The sequence below is a fragment of the Vanessa cardui genome, chromosome 15, assembly GCF_905220365.1.
Source record: "Vanessa cardui chromosome 15, ilVanCard2.1, whole genome shotgun sequence".
NCBI lineage: Eukaryota > Metazoa > Arthropoda > Insecta > Lepidoptera > Nymphalidae > Vanessa > Vanessa cardui.
The window spans coordinates 10,111,031-10,129,533 of record NC_061137.1 but is presented as its reverse complement, the minus strand read 5'-3'; the positions used below and the strand labels follow the sequence as shown (position 1 = coordinate 10,129,533).

Genomic DNA, 18,503 nt, shown 5'->3' with positions numbered 1-18,503 from the left:
TGCGACTACGAAGCTGGTTTGCCAGACAAGATAAATAAAGCGAAGAGATTTGACACTAGGGTTGGGCTGATAGTATCGATTGCCTGTTCTCGATATAGTCGATACTCTGCTCGAGTTTAATGTACTTATTTTCCAAAATCATGCATTATTTTGAATACTAATAATGATTACCATGTGAGTATCAGCTTTCGCTGTGCATGTAAAAATAAAAACTAAATCAAAATCGTTCCATCCCCCCAAAGTGCATATTAGTCATATCGATATTCTTTTATAGTTTATTTTTGTATCGATGTATTTTATATCGATACTCAATATAACAACGATACTTTAGACAGATGCTTTTCAGTCGCTTCGTCGCACACGTATGTATGGCCGTAGCTTTTGCAGCGCCATCACTTTTGCTCCATTCGAATATTAATCGGTGAAAATTTAAAAGAAATGGCACCACACGTAAATATATTGCAAGACATTTGAATAATAAGTCTATAATTCGCTCTCGTTTTAAGCACTCTGCCTTGTTATGCAATAACGCACACGTGTATCGATACCGCATATCCATGACTTACATATGAATAAGCAACTTTTTGTAAATAACGTGCGTAGAAAATTAAGGTCGCGTTAATAAATCGACTGTAAGTATATGATACATGCAATATAATTTATATAAAAACTTATGATATGTAAGTAATAGCGGTCATGGCAACAATTCAAGGTATTTGCATACGTTTATCTTCCAGCTAGTACCATAAAATTATGTACTTATATTTTTAAGATTAAATATCGTAACAATGAAGTATGTTACAATGTAAGAAGATAATCAGAATAATTTATCCGAAGGCTCCCATTGTATTGTGTTACTTAATATATCAATTATCAATGCTACTTAAAAAAAACTTTTGATATAAGACTTAGTAGGCATGGAAAAAGCTACTAAACTCCAAATCAAAGATTAAATTGCATATTTATTTATATTACCAATTGTTGTTTCGTTAAAAAAGTAATATCATGTGAGGTAACATTGTTTTTTATTAGGAAATGGGGTTCAGTGTAACTAAATACTCAAAAATTAAATGAAAATATGTATTAAAAATGGTTTTGCAATTGTACTCTAAGGTAGAAGTGCTTTGGATGTTAAAATTAATAACAATCTCATACTAAAGTGATCTGTAAGTAGTCAATCGTATAATGTGAATGTACGTCATCATATCAAATACAGTTATTATAATTCATTTATATGTAACCATCGACTTGTTTACATAAGAATAAAATACTTTGGACATCATGCACGTGATGACACAATGTTTATAGTTTTTACAGTACCTGTATTTATGTCAATATCCATAAGGCTTTCGTTATATACATTAGGACAACATTACATACATCACTCTGATCCCAATGTAAGTAGCTAAAGCACTTGTGTTATGGAAAATCAGAAGTATCGACGGTACCACAAACACCCACACACAAGAAAACATAGAAAACTAACGAAGTTTTTCTATATCGACTCGGCGTGGAATCGAACCCAGGACCTCGGAGTAGTTTACCCATGAAAACCGGTGTACACAGTACTACACTAAATATAGATAAAATGTCACCAAGTTTAAAATGCAATGTTTACTTTCCTAATCGTGTCTCGCAAGCGGCAATTAATTTTCGCAGATGAAACAGATGATGCTTGCTCCGTGTAGCCTCGTACATAGATGCCGCGAAAGCGTCATGACAATAACACCGACTGCGATGTGTATACATACATGCTTGAGAATTTCGTTACCTAACATCTGATAATATATATGTTTCATTGTAAACATTTATAACATTTGAACATAAATAGTTAAATATACTATTCTCGATACAATTTTATTTACCCACGAAGAACAATAACAAAGACCATGTAATGAAGCTGCGTGGAAGACCATGTGATGTCATGTCTTAGCTAAGCTTATATACATATCTGTTGTATCTTTATCCAAACCCGCTAAAGATATAACGTGTAGCGGGCTAATCACTTACCCTAATAAATTCCAACAGCTCAAATATAATCGGGCGCGCTACTTTATTGCCGTCTACATTGCAGCAGAGTAAATAATGAAATAAAACTTGTCCAACATACGAGATAAATCTTCTTCGATATCCGTAGAACGAGGTCAGTCAATCTCGAGTCAGTAACCGATCTATAAATATTGATCTCTGTTCTCCTTGACTCGAATCGCAATAACCGGCCGCTTGCGAAATTCGCCCAACGGCGTTAGTCATTGTCGCCTATTGCATCTACTGCAAAATTGCAGTCAACTTGCCTCATACCTTATGCCTCGTTCGTACGGTAACGGCAACATACAAACCGCTTTATATGTTGACTTTATTTAGCCTTATTGTATAGTTCTGCTGATAATCGAGTGTTTAGTGAAAGTTGTATCGGCTTGTTACAAAACGTATAGATAGATAGATAGATAGATATATATAGTCTTTATTTTATTAAAATATTTGTTACCTCATGTTACACTTCTAGCATACCATAAATCATATCAATCAAAACAATATAATGCAATCATTTCAAATAATATTTGTGTTGATTCAATAACAATAATGCTTTAAAACACAATTGGATTGTGTTATGCTAAATTGTTCCAACCCGCAGAAACATTAAAAGTTATGAAATGTCTTTAAAATAATATGCATAACATTATGTTACTACAAAAATGTTTCTTCTTTTTAATCTTAATAAATTTTGTTTGTTTTGTGTTTTGGAATATTTCTGCACATCGCGGAAAATTTATCAAACACACATATATAAATAAATTCATGTAGATAGACATGCAAAATATGTCTGAATTACTATTTCGAACGTATTGTCGTCAGCGGAATGTACAATGTGACGCAATTGGGTCATATGAAACCAATAAGTTGGTCAGAGAGACCGCAAAGTAGTATTAATAAAGGATTACCTATCCGCACTCCGCGGATAGAAAGGAATCGAGACGTAACGTAATAAAAGGCAGTAGTGATGGAGAAAATAGGAAAGTCACAGTTCGTTGACCTCATACTGGACAAAGACCTCTTCTCGACTAATGAAGGATAGTAAATTATATCGTATGTTGCATATGCAACTTGATAAAAAGAGGGAAACAATATTTTTTACAGCAAATTTGATAAAAAAATATTGTACTTAATAAGTCATTAATAATGCTTCCATTGCATCAAATATTTTTCATATTGCATAATGTCAATTCCAAAATTAGTAGACAACTTCGAGTATACCTATAGTGCCTAGGTGTTCTGTTACAAACAAGAATTTCATTTATATGGTGTATCGATTAGGGCTCACAAACATAGTAATACCGAGGTGGAATGGATTGAAAGCGAATTGTGCCTCCTACACGGAGATAATATTACCCGCAGCCGGATTATAATGCTCGGCCCACACAACAGTTTAATGGAAATTTCAAACTCTAAAGGGCAGTTCCAGCAAATAATTTATTTATATATTAAATCTATCCAGGACAATTTAAAGCTTTGTTTTTGGCAAATATATAAATCGACTATAAAATTTGTCTGTATCAAAATTATAATTTTGAAATAAAGGTGTATGTCAACATTATCCCTCCGGCCTAATAAGGCAGGACATGTTTCATTTTTAGAGAAAAAAGGTTTACATCGTTTGTTATATAAAAATAAAATTTAAGGCAGAATTCAGAGTCGTCTCATTTATCAAGTCTGTTTGTAACATGTTTGATCTAGTTGTCATTAATCAAAAAGGTGATTGATATAAGAAGCGAAAAGTATTCGATTGAATACATAAGAAATTATGAAGAAAATAAAGAATTGATTATAAAAAGATATCAAGGTAAATATAATGTATATACAATTAATTATATCACATACTGCAATGGCTATACTGAAATTAGCGTCTATTTTAATAACCTATTTAGAAATAGGCACAATAATTATCTCTGACTTCTCAAATAAATAAAAAAAGCAAAAAATGAATAGCCAAAACAATCACAAAACATATCGAATTACACAACGACGAAATATTTATGTAGTATTATTTAAAACTGTAGTTCGATAAACATTACGTTATTCGTAACGCAAATCTATAAAATCACTTATGTAGGCCGAAAAAACGTGGGCGAAATATACTTATTTACATAAAAAGTTTGTAGGTCAAATCAGAAATAGAAACGTAGCAATTACTATGATAAATACTTGAAATAAACAAAGTCAATAAATCATATCATCGATGCACCGATGAATAAGCCGCTGGTATCAAACTCGCGTGGCTATGGCGTCATGTAAACAACCAAATAGGGCAACGACCACGTTCAAACGTAAATAGAATATAGCCTATTAATAATATGTTTAAAAATAAATAGAGCGCTTTCGAAGGGGAGACTCCACGTGTCTCAAACGCTAAGATTAATTGTCCGACTCTTGTACAGGAATAGTAAATGTTTTGAAGTTGCTACGTTTTTATTTTCATTGTCATAAAAGATTGTACCTGATATTTATAGACAAAACATTAGATTGTATCGGAATTACACTAATTAGATTTTAACAACGTATATCATAGACTATAGTATTATATGTATAATCGATTCTCGGACTTCCATTTGGAGGGCAACTTCCCTGTGGAAAACACTGTGACGCAGCGTGAAATTATAAGGCGAGGCTGACCTTCCACCCAATACGTACTTGACGCAGTAAAACGATATTTCGTATCTTTATATCATTCTGTTCGCTTTTTAATGAAATAAAAACAGTAAAATAACTAGTTAAAGATGTTACTTTAAACAAAAATTGCTAAATAAAAATAGATCTGTTCTAATGCAGTTTTATTTATATCTGAATTGGACTGGATGCGGAAGGCGACGAACCGGGAGCTTTGGCGCACCTTTAGAATGCCCTATGTCCAGCAGAGAATTGCAATTGGCTGATGATGAGGATAATGCTGATAATGGTAAGGACTTGTTCCTTCCTTGAAAGTACATTAAACTCTACTATCTACTTTTCATTTGAAATATCATCTGACTAAGCCATTCTCTACTTTTATATTGGCCTGGCTTGGCTTATTGGTACATTGCATTCTACTAACATAGAATCATCTAGATATAAAGACACGTGAAGATTCACAAGGGTGGTCGAATTTTCGCATAAGTAATCCTGTGTACATTCAGGTTTACAGTGCGGTCGTCCTACGCTGCAGTGAAAACTCACGCCCACGTGATCCAAAGGTCAGATGTAACACGTGCTGGAGCGTCATTAACAGCCGGGAGCTATACATATCATTTGCGCAATTATATCAATTCATTTTCACACTAAAATCGATAGGTAATATATACTTTTGATAAACCTATAAATATTAATTCGCCATTTATTCTCCTAAATGGTAACAAAAGACTGAACAAGTATACAATACAAACAACAGCAGTCTGTAAATTCCCACTGCTGGGCTAAAGGCCTCCTCTCCCTTTAAGGAGAAGGTTTGGAACATATTCCACCACGCTGTTCCAATGCGGGTTGGTGGAATGCACATGTGGCAGAATTTATATGAAATTTGTCACATGCAGGTTTCCTCACGATGTTTTCCTTCACCGCTGAGCACGAGATGAATTATAAAGACAAATTAAGCACATGAATCAGCGGTGCTTGCCTGGGTTTGAACCCGCAGTCATCGGTTAAGATGCGCGCGTTCTAACCACTGGGCCATCTCGACTCTTACAAGTATACAATGTGGTCGAGTAATTATATGACGAAAATCGTCTAAAATTTTATTATTACTATATTTTATTTTGTTATTCGTTTGTTTTTGAAGAATAATAAACAATGATTTTATTCATGATGAATTATTCACTGGGTGCAAATATTTCAATTCAATGAGTAATAGTGACGTATATTTTCGAGATTTATCACAAAGGTTAGCGAACTCAGCTTCCCAAAGCAAGGTCGACAAACGATTTCCGCATACGACATTACAAACAATAATCGAATTGAGACGATATGAATCGCGATAAAATAGTCAATTAGTTCTGTTTATAAAATATCTTATGTTGAAAATGTACATTGCTAAATCTGAGACAGCGTTTGAATGACCAACACGAAAATTTAGATATGTAAGTACCTATTTTTTCGTGGGTAAGATTGTCATGCTATCCAATTGTAATAACTCGCCGGTAAATGGTGGTGCAGCCGAAATACTAATAAGCTATACTTATATAAAGCTATACTTATATTAAAGCTATAATATAGCTTTTGGTATATATAAAGAAAAAAGCACACCTGTCAACTTTCGCTAGTTTAATTAATCTTTGAATGCTAATACTTCTCCAATTGTATACGACTTATTAAATAAAAGGTTATTATAAAGTTTCATTTTTACAAATTGCAAACTTACGTACACAATGGTAATCATTTTTGTCGTGTCGAACTGACCGTGCAGTACGCAGTACGCAGCACGCGTGTACGTTACTATTATCAAAAAGATCTTATCACATTTCCGATAAATAATACAATAGTTAAGGTAAAGCATAGGTTTACTATGAAACAATGGATATAAGTTATTATAAGGCATTCGTTAGGGAAATGTATAATTTGATTTTCATTACAACGACCGACTACGTGTATAGGAAGTTAATACACAATTAAGTAAGTGTTCCTTAAATAAAATACAAACACCTATTGAATATGTAAATGTTCAATCAAATTACTTTCGGCTATATTTAGAATTTCGGCTAAATAGATCATCTCTAAATGCAATGTGTCCGGCTAATTCGTTAACAAATAAGGTTATGACTTTTTACTTCCGACGCAAAATTTGGGATTCGATACAAAAAAAATTGATAACGAGGCATTATGTATATAAAATGAAAAAAAAAACAACGCGTAGTTCGAATCACACGAACTGCAATTGGAGTTGATCTTTCCACCTGTGTTTGTTTAATATAAATAATAACAAGTCACTCACCTCGTTTATGTGTTTATATGTTTTGATGAGATCGACGCTAAGTTTCCTTAACGGCGCTGTTGAAGGGTCCCGAAAATGGTGCGGTATTCGAGCTTGCATAGCCTAGACAAGAGAAATTTTAATGAGATGTTTTACAATTTAAAAATACACACTGTAAGCAACCATAGCAGAAAACAAAGCGGGACAATCGAAGCTACAGGCACTTTCCCGATTTAAACAAACAAGACAAATATCGCATGCTTAAGAGGAAGATAAAAAATATAACTTTAATTAAAAAAAATTATATCAATTATATTAAATAAATTATTGAGTGCTTATAATATAGTATCTAAACGTATTATTTATCACCTAGTGCAAAAAAAAATCTAATCTACATATTTAAAAATATTTGATGATCAGTGCAAAATTAATTATGAAATGTGAAAGAAAACTATAAGTAAATGAAATCGAATGCGTACATATTCGTAAATATCAATAAATAAACTTTTATAATAGACCTTTTATATGTCGTGTGATAAGTAAGCAGAAAATCTATTTAAAATGTTTACATATTAATCAAATCGATGCGATTGATCATAGTGTATGAAAGCATTCTACACGAGACAGTTTGAAGGTTTGAAAATAACTTAACAATCGTTTTTTTTTAAACTTACTTAGATTCGAGGTATTTAATCTGTTACAACTGAAACTAAAAATTACAACATGAGCTATTATACCCTAAGTTCAAACGTTAATAAAAACAAAACGAACGAAATTCTTTCACTGAAAAAACTGTAGTCGAGCCCATTAAATAATTACCTAAGTCTAGACAAGAATTATCTATAGTGCGACGGCTGGTCCGTACTTAACACTCAAATACATCCAGTGTTTCAGAAAAGGGAACTTGTAGATAATTAGTGGTACTTTGTTTGAGAGATAATTTATTTACTTGGGCGTGATGTCTAGCTTGACAGTATTGTTAATGGACCTTTTAATAAAACAATGGGACGATCTTACCGTACGCATTTCAAGGAAATTAATACACATTTTAAAGAGTACGGTCATATCTTTTTCTATAATAATAATTGACATAAATTATTATTCGTCAAAATGCTAAAGATTATTCTAGTCTATTATTACAATGCCTGGTAAACTTTGTTTTTTTAGCATTGATAATGGAACATCCTAATCGCAAACCCCAGTATAATAGTGTTAGCCCAAACTGCCTCGTGCATCATTTACCTGGGCGGGGGTACGGTAGCGCCTGAAAGCTCTTGGGTTGCGCACTGGGGCGCTCACCTGAATGTCCGAAGGCGCGCTCATGGAGGCGAGTTGCTCCTCGGCAACCAGCCGACCGTATAGAGGAACGTGTCGCCTCTCGCCGCCGGCGGCCTCCGGCATGCCGCCGCCGACCACGCCCACTGTAACAAAACAAATATTGACCATTTCAAATTATCTAAAGAATAACAAACACAATTATGAAAAATATTGTAAGAATACATGCTAAGTAAAGTCGAGTCAGGTCGAGTCGCAAGTTAATCACCTTAAGCGCTAGTAAAAAACCCAACGTCATGGTATACGCGCCTTGAGGCCTATAAGGGCGAATACAAAGCGTTACCTAATGAACAGAATACAAATAGTTTACGCTTTAATATAGTCAAGAGATCGATGTCTCGAGTGGCGCATGTCAATCAACCCATGCTAATCCACGTTAGCGAACCTCATTCACCTTCCTCGCCCACTCGTCGCCAAATTGTACCACAGCGTGTGAATCATTTTTATGTGTATTCACCATGACTCGTGTCTTCCGTGAAGATCAAGAAACTAACATTTTTTAAACTAATTATTGGAAGAGCTTTTGTATTATCCTAACTACAAACAATTAAATTATATTTGTCTAGTCTGTGACTATATCACACCACATTAACTGTGAGTAGATTATGTATCGTTGGGCTTGGAATACTTTCTTCTTCGACAATCTTCCAACGATCCCTGAGTGTTTTACATTGTGTCGGACTTGTCAACCTCTAAGTACATTTCAATCTTTATAAACTTTCATCGCATATTCCTTGTTCACCGAGCTTGGAACAAGTCACTAAGTATTTCTCGGTGGCTTCCCATTGGGATTGCTAAAATGTTTAGGGCATTGACTTCACATAAACGATGTACACGCAGCAGCGATGATGTTGAAATAAAGTTTTTAAAGCTACTTGTTACTTTATAAAGTAGAGTTGAAAGGTATTTATGTCATGTTGCTGTTTTTTAAAATATACTATGTAATTAAAAGTAACTCGTTCAATTCAAATAAAAGACCCTCTATTGAATTGATTTAGTTAATTTTTCCCGTTGCTCACATATCGAAACATCAAATTCAATTAACTTAGGTTATTGCATGTCAACATAAAATATTCTGATTGTATTTATTTTGGCGTTAACTTTGTCACGCAATAAAAATTTTGGAGTTGTGAAACTGATTGCCCTATAAAATACGGGTCAGTTATGGCCTGTAAGTTATATGTACGAAATATGTTTGGCTAAGCTATAGGTGTAAGTCTGATTGTTATCTAAATTGTTTTATACCAGTTACCAAGCAGCCAGTACGGGCGAGGTGTAAGAGCTAAGTTAGAGGGAAACAGAGGTCGCAGACGAGTTAATTCAGACTTATTTATGTACCGTCTGGCACGACGTGACATTTCATAATAAAACACCACCGTTCGACTCACTCGTTTATTTCAAGGCGACTTTTGCAGAGCGGAAAGTTTGTTTAACGTCTTGTAAGTTCGCATTACTTTACGTACTTATGTAAATTAAAAATTAATTCGTTGAACAGAAAGAAAACATTAAATCATTAAATAACCATTATTCGTAATTCTATAAACAAAATAAATACCATTGTGCTAATCTAGACGTTGTTTTAGCTATTGATCAATGATTTTTTTGTACAACTGAACAGAAGAAACGACGGCTGTAGATGTCTGGCGATTTAAAGATTGCAGATTCGATTGGTACCCTCTAAACTATTGTCGTACACACTCCTCGAACAATTTTTACGCTTTGCTGGAGGAGAAAATTGTTTATTTCTATTGGAACAATTTGGCCAGATTAAAAATTTAAGAGACATTTACTTCTCTTAAATATTTATGCTGTGTACATTTTATTGATTTTTATTAACGAATGAGTGGAGTGCCAACAATAAAAAAATGAAACAAGGAGACAGCCATGCGCCATGTCAACGGGCAAGTAAGCAAGCCTTTCTATTATCACACTCACGCGCTGCATGTGCAACTATTCGCATGCTATCACATGTGATCTCGGCAACTGCGTAGTTTATAGAAACGCGTTACGCTGCGCGAGCATATGTATGACGTTGTCGTGTGTACGCTTCTTTAGGTATGTCACGTAATGCACATGTTCATTTTCATAGAAATATTCAGTAATTGGATGTGATTGAGTAAAAAAACGTAATTCCTGTTGTATTCTCGTATCGGTTTTTTTAAAGTAAATCTTTATGTGAAATTTATACAACATGCCTGAATTTATTGTATAATATTATCAAACAAGTATTTTAATCATCACTTTTTGGTAATACTGAATGATAATTGTTTGATTATAACGTAAAGATATTTTTATTATTATTATCATTATAATTCTTAAAAACAATACCTATTCAAATTCATGATTAATCTAATACCAACAAAACTAATTTTAGGGGCACGTGTCTGTTTGCTGTACGACAGAGGCGATAGAATGAAACGGTCTCGTGCCGATACTGTAGCGAGTTTAAACTGCGCAGCATTTTGTCCAATTTAAGATGAGCTCTAAGACAGCAATCCGTATGCCCGAAGAGCTCTGTTTTGTTATGAGCGGAGGGCGGGTGTGGGCGTCATGTATCGATGGTACGCCGAGTCACCGAGACGATCTACGTCACCATTGCAAGGCGTTCAAACCAGCCGCAGTGCCGGCCGACAACCTGTGGTAGCTATGCGTGGAATGCGACTAACCGGCGATAGGTTAGCGTGGGAGGTGCAAAATAACTTGCTTCGCTGTTTATCGAACTGCAAATGCCGTTTTAAGTTTAGATCGATTTTGTTATCAAATCCTAAATTATGTTACATTTAATATAACGAATAAAAAATTAACATAGCAAAGGGCAAGAATCTCATGACATGAAGATGACGCAAGCACAGATGGAATTTACTATAACAGTTTATTCGCAGAAGTCATTTGATAAGATAGATACTGTTTAATTAAAGTAAAATAAAATTGACTTTTATTAGTTTCCCACACATTTCGAATGATTTATAATTTTCATTATTGATACGCTTCCATATTTATGCGTACTTGAACAACGTTATTAAATATTTTTTAACAGTGAAAAGCAAGTATTATTTAAAATGATTTATCTATTTAATTATTAATCTATTTAATTATTAAATTTGGTCTATTGATTGCTATGTAAGTTAGCAATCTTCGAGATAAACTTAGTGTAAATAACGACGTCCACATTTCAAATAATTAGTATTTCCTGTAAGGAAAATTTCTAAAATAGTTTAAATTGATTTTTGTTGATATTTTGTTTCGAAGTAATCGAAGACTTACAGACATGGACTTCTTCCTCCTTTGTAGTAGACATCCCAAGAATCCAATATGTACTCGGAAACTTATTCGATAGGAAGGAACACTGAACAAAGAACTTATCACTGAACTGAATCATTTGGTGTCAAAACAAAAGCGCTGAGACCACATAACATTCACATAACAAAGAAACACTTCTATCACTGAACCACTATCGTAGATCCGAATTCGCCACAGTCCCATCTCGATTGCGCGTTTTTGTCAATTTAACGTGGAATTCGAGGCGTGGGTGCGTAGTTGTGTATTTAACTATCTACCATAATGGTCGACGTCGGTGCCGGCGCGTCCTTGCGCGTCACTGGCGGCCGCATGTTATTGTTGTGCAACAATGTTTATACACGTGGAGTTGTTGTGTTGTGAACGCGTAACTTGTCAATATCACCGGCGATAACGAGGGTACAGCGGCGAGCGGCGCGGGCGGCCCGACACGACTAACGCGCATTCTATAATAGCGCGCGCTTGTAAGTAATAACTGAGCGAAAGACCACGTGATTCAGGTGACACACGCGTCAATGTTGGACTGTGGTGATTTTTATCGTTGAAGGATTCACCTTAGTACGGCTTGCTCCAGTGCGTTTTATTTACTATCATTGATATCGGTATCTTGTAAATATAAAAACAGGATGTACACAAAGATATGCATATCATTGACTGTGTATATGATTAGCATTCGGTTCGGTATATTACCGTTCAAACATGGAATGAACGTGATGAATACTATATTCAAGCCAGTCCTGGAGCATTAAAGAAAAAGTAAGGGCCGGCACTTCGAACAGTCATATGCATAAAACTACACGAATTCCTTTTTTCCCGGCTGCTGCCAGCCACGCAATTTCTCCGATTGTATGCAAATCCTCAACGCAAACAAAGAATGAAAAAGCACCGACGCAGACGTTCCGTGCCTCCATTCCACCTGAGTACACCCGTCCCGTCTGAGCTCGGGGCAAACTAGCGACTCGCGAGTACAACACAATCCCGACGAGAACAGAGCCGCACCGTAAACAATCCCACTAGGATATTATTCCTGAATAGATCTCATCTTTTTACATATCGACCGCCAACGTCTTCGGGAGCTCTTATTACTTAGTCTTCGGCTTGTGAATAATTCAGCGAGTTTTCTATTAGCTACTTAGGTAGGAGAATGGTGCGCCTGGAAGATTTATATGGGGTAGACAAGCTAAACACATGACATGACAAGATATGCGTATCTTTTGCATATTCTTACAGTAACTTTAATAGTTATAGTTTTGTTCGTCATAATAATAAGTCTAGAAAGGATTGTTTGAAGAGAGTAAACGATTCAAATAATTAAGTATTATTGAAAATTAAAGAGTTTAATTCAGTAAGCAAAATATAACAAATATCGACGGCATTAAGTAGCTACTTTAAACGATAATCGTCAAAATTATAATTAAAATACAAATGTTATGTGGTTTAATTTTAGTAGAAGTTTAAAAAGATTTCAAAAGAAATAATTGTCATCTATTTCAGTGGAATCAAAACTTTAGGGATCCTTTTTAATGAAAATAGCTACAAGCAAACATCGATTAAAGATAAACACCCTCAGACAGAGGTCTAACGCTTTCATACATTACATTCAGCCATAAAATATTAACCAAGACAAATACAAATATTTACATGCCAATAGTGTAGGATTAGGTAAATGCAGAGTGCATGTATTGCATATTATTATTTTAACACAGTCATGCGTATTGCTGAATGAGTAAGGACATATTTGTTTCTATGCCAACATATGCGAGTATATACGTGCAGTCTGCACGTATATACATATAATATACATTTAAAAACTAACGCCACTTAATGTTGAAAACTTGATACCCTTGAATTGCACACATATATTACATTCAAGGTATTTGATATTCAATCTTAATTAGGTATTTTATATAAGCGATATATTTTCACCATATTCAATTAAAACTTTCGAGGCAATAAAACCTTACATTTTTATATTATCCACGTTTCGAAATTTATGATATCGATAACTGTGTTGTACACGATTAACGAATCTAAAATTATAACTTAAAATATAAATTTCAAAAGAATCAAAGATGATATTAAATTTTAAAACCAAATACTGTCAAATAAAACCTCTAAACTGCTTTTCTTTACATCATTCATATGAATTTTATAAGAACGAATGTACGATAATAAACAGTTTTCTCGTGTGTGACAAAAGAATGAACACAGTTTAAACAAATCATCGTTATCCTTCGTTCTTGAAAGTCGCAAAAAAATATAATATAATCTATGAAAATAAATATTTCGAATAAAAGAATATAATCTTAGTTTCGAGGTCGTTTTGTTTCTATCTCATTAACAAAGGCCACTAGAACAAGCTCTAAAATTTGTTTGGACCTTCCACGAATTAAAGAAAGACGCTTGGCTACCTAGACATCTTAGGTATATCCGATATCGGATACTGAGAATTCAGGCTATTGTTTGACCTTGTCTGTTTATGTGATCGTTGTCAGTATCGAGAAACATATTTACGGGTTCCTTTGGCTACTAACGAACAATAGGCTTTAAAGAGAACAGACCTTAACCTTGTAAAAAAAAATTTACTCAAGTAAACTTGTAATTGTAAAGTTTGTTTATTGCTTTTTAGAAATTTACAGACTTTAAATACTCGATTGTCATATTTGCGCAGCAAAACCAGACGAAAACAAATACACATTGGTTTCCTAACTTAAAACAAACACGATAGTTATTAAATATTACAATCGCTCATCCCCGGGGGTAGGGTAGTTCGAAATTCAAAATGCACAATGCATACATCGTACAATAAGTTAAACTAGAGCCAGCGCCGGGGTCCATGTAACTGCAGATCGAGTGAGCGAGGCAGCGAGGCAGCGAGGCCGCGAGCCGGTCCCGGGCAGGTTTAACGTCCGGCCGGCGCGTCTGGCCGTTAACCCGGGGCCCGTGAGGTGCGCGCGAAAACAACGCGCCCGCGCCGTTATCGACGCCACCGCACGCGATTGTATCGCATCATTGATGAATATATTGTTGTAGTAGTGCAAGAGATGGATGTGTATTTTGGCGCGATTTTTGTCACTTCTAAACAAAAGAAAATTTATTGTTTTATCGAATAACCAGATTAATTATGCCGTTACTTGTGTGTATACGAATAAAAAAGGAATGTTGCATAATTTTTAAGGATAACTGAAACTAACCAACAAATCTAGCTGTTAAGAGGGTAACTGATGCGATAAGGACCTTCTCTCCTTTAGAACATTAGGAGATTATTCCGATATATTAGGTTACCGATGAGTCAGAAAATATCGACTTAATTGTACCCGAAGGGTAATTCTACGACAGGTATCATTTTGGGCTCAATATCACGTAACATTTGTTTTTTATTGCCGCAAATTGTTGGTATTTTATGCAAATATTACACTTTTGAAACTTACAACAAATACACTTATAATTTAAGTAACTTACTTATTTTTAGACCCTGTCGACAAGACTTAAATCTGGAAGTTCTAAAATACACTCTGTATTCAAGACTTGTCTGAGCTATTTCAAACTTCATTTTAGTCTACATTTATAATTCAATACGTAATAAATCGAATATACGGGTCATTTCCATCAATGTTGCAACCATTTTTATTTGCAGCCAAATTACTAATAAAAGAATGGAGAATTCTTTTAGAATGTAAAAATTATTGAAAGTTGTATGTACATAGTCCAATGCATTAAAAAAACATATATATGTAGATATCAACCCTTGATTTAACTTAACCATGTAACTTTGAAGTATATGAATATGTGAAACATGATACAATTGATCAGACTTCAGAACAGTTAATGTTTACCAGCATCCGTAGATGTGGTTGCTCTAGATTGCGAAGGCGGCCACCAATGCGGTGCAAAAACTATCGGTCAACGACGCGGGGCCCGCTGGGATGTGAACTGGTGAATTTTCCATATATAACAATTATTTTAAAGCATTTATAGTTAAATTTATACAGGTACGACATATGCGATATTTTGCTTACAACTGTGCTTGTCTGAAATTTATAAAGTTTCATTTACAAGTAACATGAAGGGTCTTAATACAGTTATACCTACATAATTTTACTTGTACGGATTGAAGTAAATTGACTAGCAATGACAAACTGTGTAGTTGCATAATAGTATTTGCATAATATAGAAACTCCCGTACAATTTCGCAATGAGCTGTCAGAAGCTGAAAGAAGTCCACCGATCAAATCACTTATACATTTAGTAATCTACATTTGCGAAATATACTCCATTATCCTCATCAGCGGACCCCGACGTTGACCATAATCAGACCATTAACGACGATTATTTCTCAGCAGGTTAGTCTTATAATATCGTCGATTTCAATAGGGCAACGATCAGGGAAAATTACTCTTTCAAAATATGTCGCAACCCCTAAGCAATGATATCGATATTTAGTCGATCTTAATAAAATAAAACGTTCCAAATAAAGATTATTTATTATATTAAACTGACGTAGGTTCACAATCACTTCCGTCGTTGAGTTTTGACTTTCCATACTCATTCAATTATGTATTAAAATAAACCACCGTTCGCCGCGCAAAAACCTTCGCGGCCGGTCGTTGACACCGAGGGGCACTTTAGGGCTGACTCGTCACACTCCGCCAACACCGCGCCTTATAATAATACTTAACAAAGTATTTATTTTCATCGAAACCGTGACCAGTTTATATCACGTAATACGTGTATAATCAATTAAAATCACATAGCTTTGAAAAATGAAACGATTGAACCCAACCGTAGTTGCGAAATCAGGTGAAATTTACAAATCCCGTACTACAATTCTCCACGTCGAGTGAGATTACAATTTAAAACATTATAACAAATATCGTCGACGACTTCGTATGAGTACACGTATAATTGATTCGTTGTCAGGTGGTTTTTCGAAGTTGCGATAACATTTAGCGGACTGTCGGTACGTTGGAAATAGCGTCGGAAACGACAAAGCAAGCGTATGATATGTAAGCGAGACTAAATCCAATTAAAATGCAAATGGTTGTCGGTGCGCAATGAAATCGTGGCCGCAAATATAATGGGTCGAGTGTGAGTGGAGCGTCGACAGTGGAGAAATCTTGGCCATTTGCATCGGGTACCTGAATACCCACACAATGTTCGGTGGCCCACGCGTTGTCTTCGCACACCACACGTTCACCTACCGCAGATTGTTATTGAACTCTATTAATAATATTTTCATTATATAAATCAACCATATGAATAACGATATTACATATAATGAGACCAATTTATCACATTCAATTTCAATTCAAAATTTCAATAATTAAAATTAACAAGATGTCTGTGAATGTAATGATTGTGATAACACTCGCGCGCGTATTAACGTTACATTCTTGCGAAATCTTTCTAATAGAAAATCCGATCAAAAATTGAGTAACCGACATAGCCAATATTAAAAACCTTTACAATAGTTACGGTATAACGAATTTTAAATGCATTTTCAGAACCAAATGTAACCCGATTAAAATGTTTAAAAACTAATAATTTGTGTTACCGGTGAGTTTTGGTAGGGTCCAATAAATTTGTTCCGCATTCCAATGTGAATTTCATTCACGGGCTGTAGCCGAATCGTCTAGACTGTGTGTCGGAGAAAGGTGACCATTCACCGTCGAGACGGCCTGACTACATCGCTTCTGAGATATGGCCACTTAAATGGTTACCGTTAAATATCCAACTTTACCTATGTGTTTGTAAGATACGATATAAATTACCGCTATATAAAAATCAAACAATGTTTTCTATTCTTGGTAATCTATTACTATTACACTTGGTAAGTTACTATTTCAAAGATATCCCTTATATAGCTCAGATTATTATAAAGAAACTTAAAAATATTTGGACTATTATTATATTAAATGACATAAGGACCCCAACTAAATCCATTACACGTACAGCATATTTAATGAAATTTCATGTAATAGAAATGTACAAACATTAATATACGTACCTATACTACTAATTTCGTTATAAATATATAACTATACAAAATAAATCTCAAGTATATGATTAAAAACTAGTGTTATTAACGAAAGCTGATTTAGTCAACTATCATAAGTTAACAGTACTAAGTTTGATCTATGAGATCACTTTCTCGTTACAATGGTTGAATGAAATACGGCTTCGGAATTACGATCGTATTTCATTGCAATATTGGCAGTTACTTTGATTTACTTAGCCTTAACGAGGAGACAAGTAAACGGGCCAATGGAAATGAGAAAACGTTTAAAACAAGTAAACTATAGCAGGTTACTTTCGAAACACGATATCATCTACATGACGCCCGTTGCACGAGCGTTTTGGTTTAATAGCAACAGCGCACCGTGGGGCCGACATCCGCATAGCAACAACTTTCTGTCGGTGAATGAAAGTTGATCGCGGGGTTTAAACGCCGCTTTAGGAACTGTTGTAAATATTTGGCACTCCTGTCCCATTTGGGAACGTATTTTAATAAGTTTATTTTTCGATGACACGAATCATTTTTTTGTTGCAGTTTCTATTATTTTTATGAAAACACGCTTTAATTTCTTGTCGGTAAGCAAAAAAATCAATTCCCATTCAATTCGCTATAGATATTTTATGCCTATAATAACTTTAATTTAAATCCATAGAATTATTTTATGAATCAAACTCACTATTCCATTATAGATATATAAATTAAAATATTCTTCGCATGTAAAAGTTCATTGAGCTGACAAGATTATTTCATAATATGAACGTAGAACTGTATTAAAAAAATATCTTTCCTTTGTTTATAATTGATGCAAAGCTTCATTTTGAATACGACTAAAGTTTATTATAAACAATTACACGAAAGGAACAAAAACTTTATCAAGTATAACTTTAAGGCTTTCAAGAGTTGGGACAAGGTCAATGG

General features: G+C 34.5%; 1 protein-coding gene across 5 annotated transcripts in view; it reads right to left on the bottom strand.

Moving 5' to 3' along the window:
* LOC124535876 (serine/threonine-protein kinase minibrain) overlaps positions 1-18,503 on the bottom strand; it is a 102,410-nt gene that overhangs the window by 80,455 nt on the left and 3,452 nt on the right. Inside the window, exons 1-3 of one of the 5 annotated variants that reach the window (XR_006966836.1) lie at positions 11,537-12,003; positions 8,180-8,358; positions 6,959-7,060 (exon numbers count right to left, since the gene is read on the bottom strand). Coding sequence is in view for 4 of the 5 variants with exons in the window: in XM_047112271.1 (XP_046968227.1) it covers positions 6,959-7,060; positions 8,180-8,358; positions 11,537-11,651 (396 nt within the window). In the remaining variant the exon portion in view is untranslated. Of the gene's footprint in view, positions 1-6,958; positions 7,061-8,179; positions 8,359-11,536; positions 12,005-18,503 lie in introns of those variants that run through there. The other 4 variants (XM_047112271.1, XM_047112274.1, XM_047112272.1 and 1 more) reach the window with 4 other exon arrangements.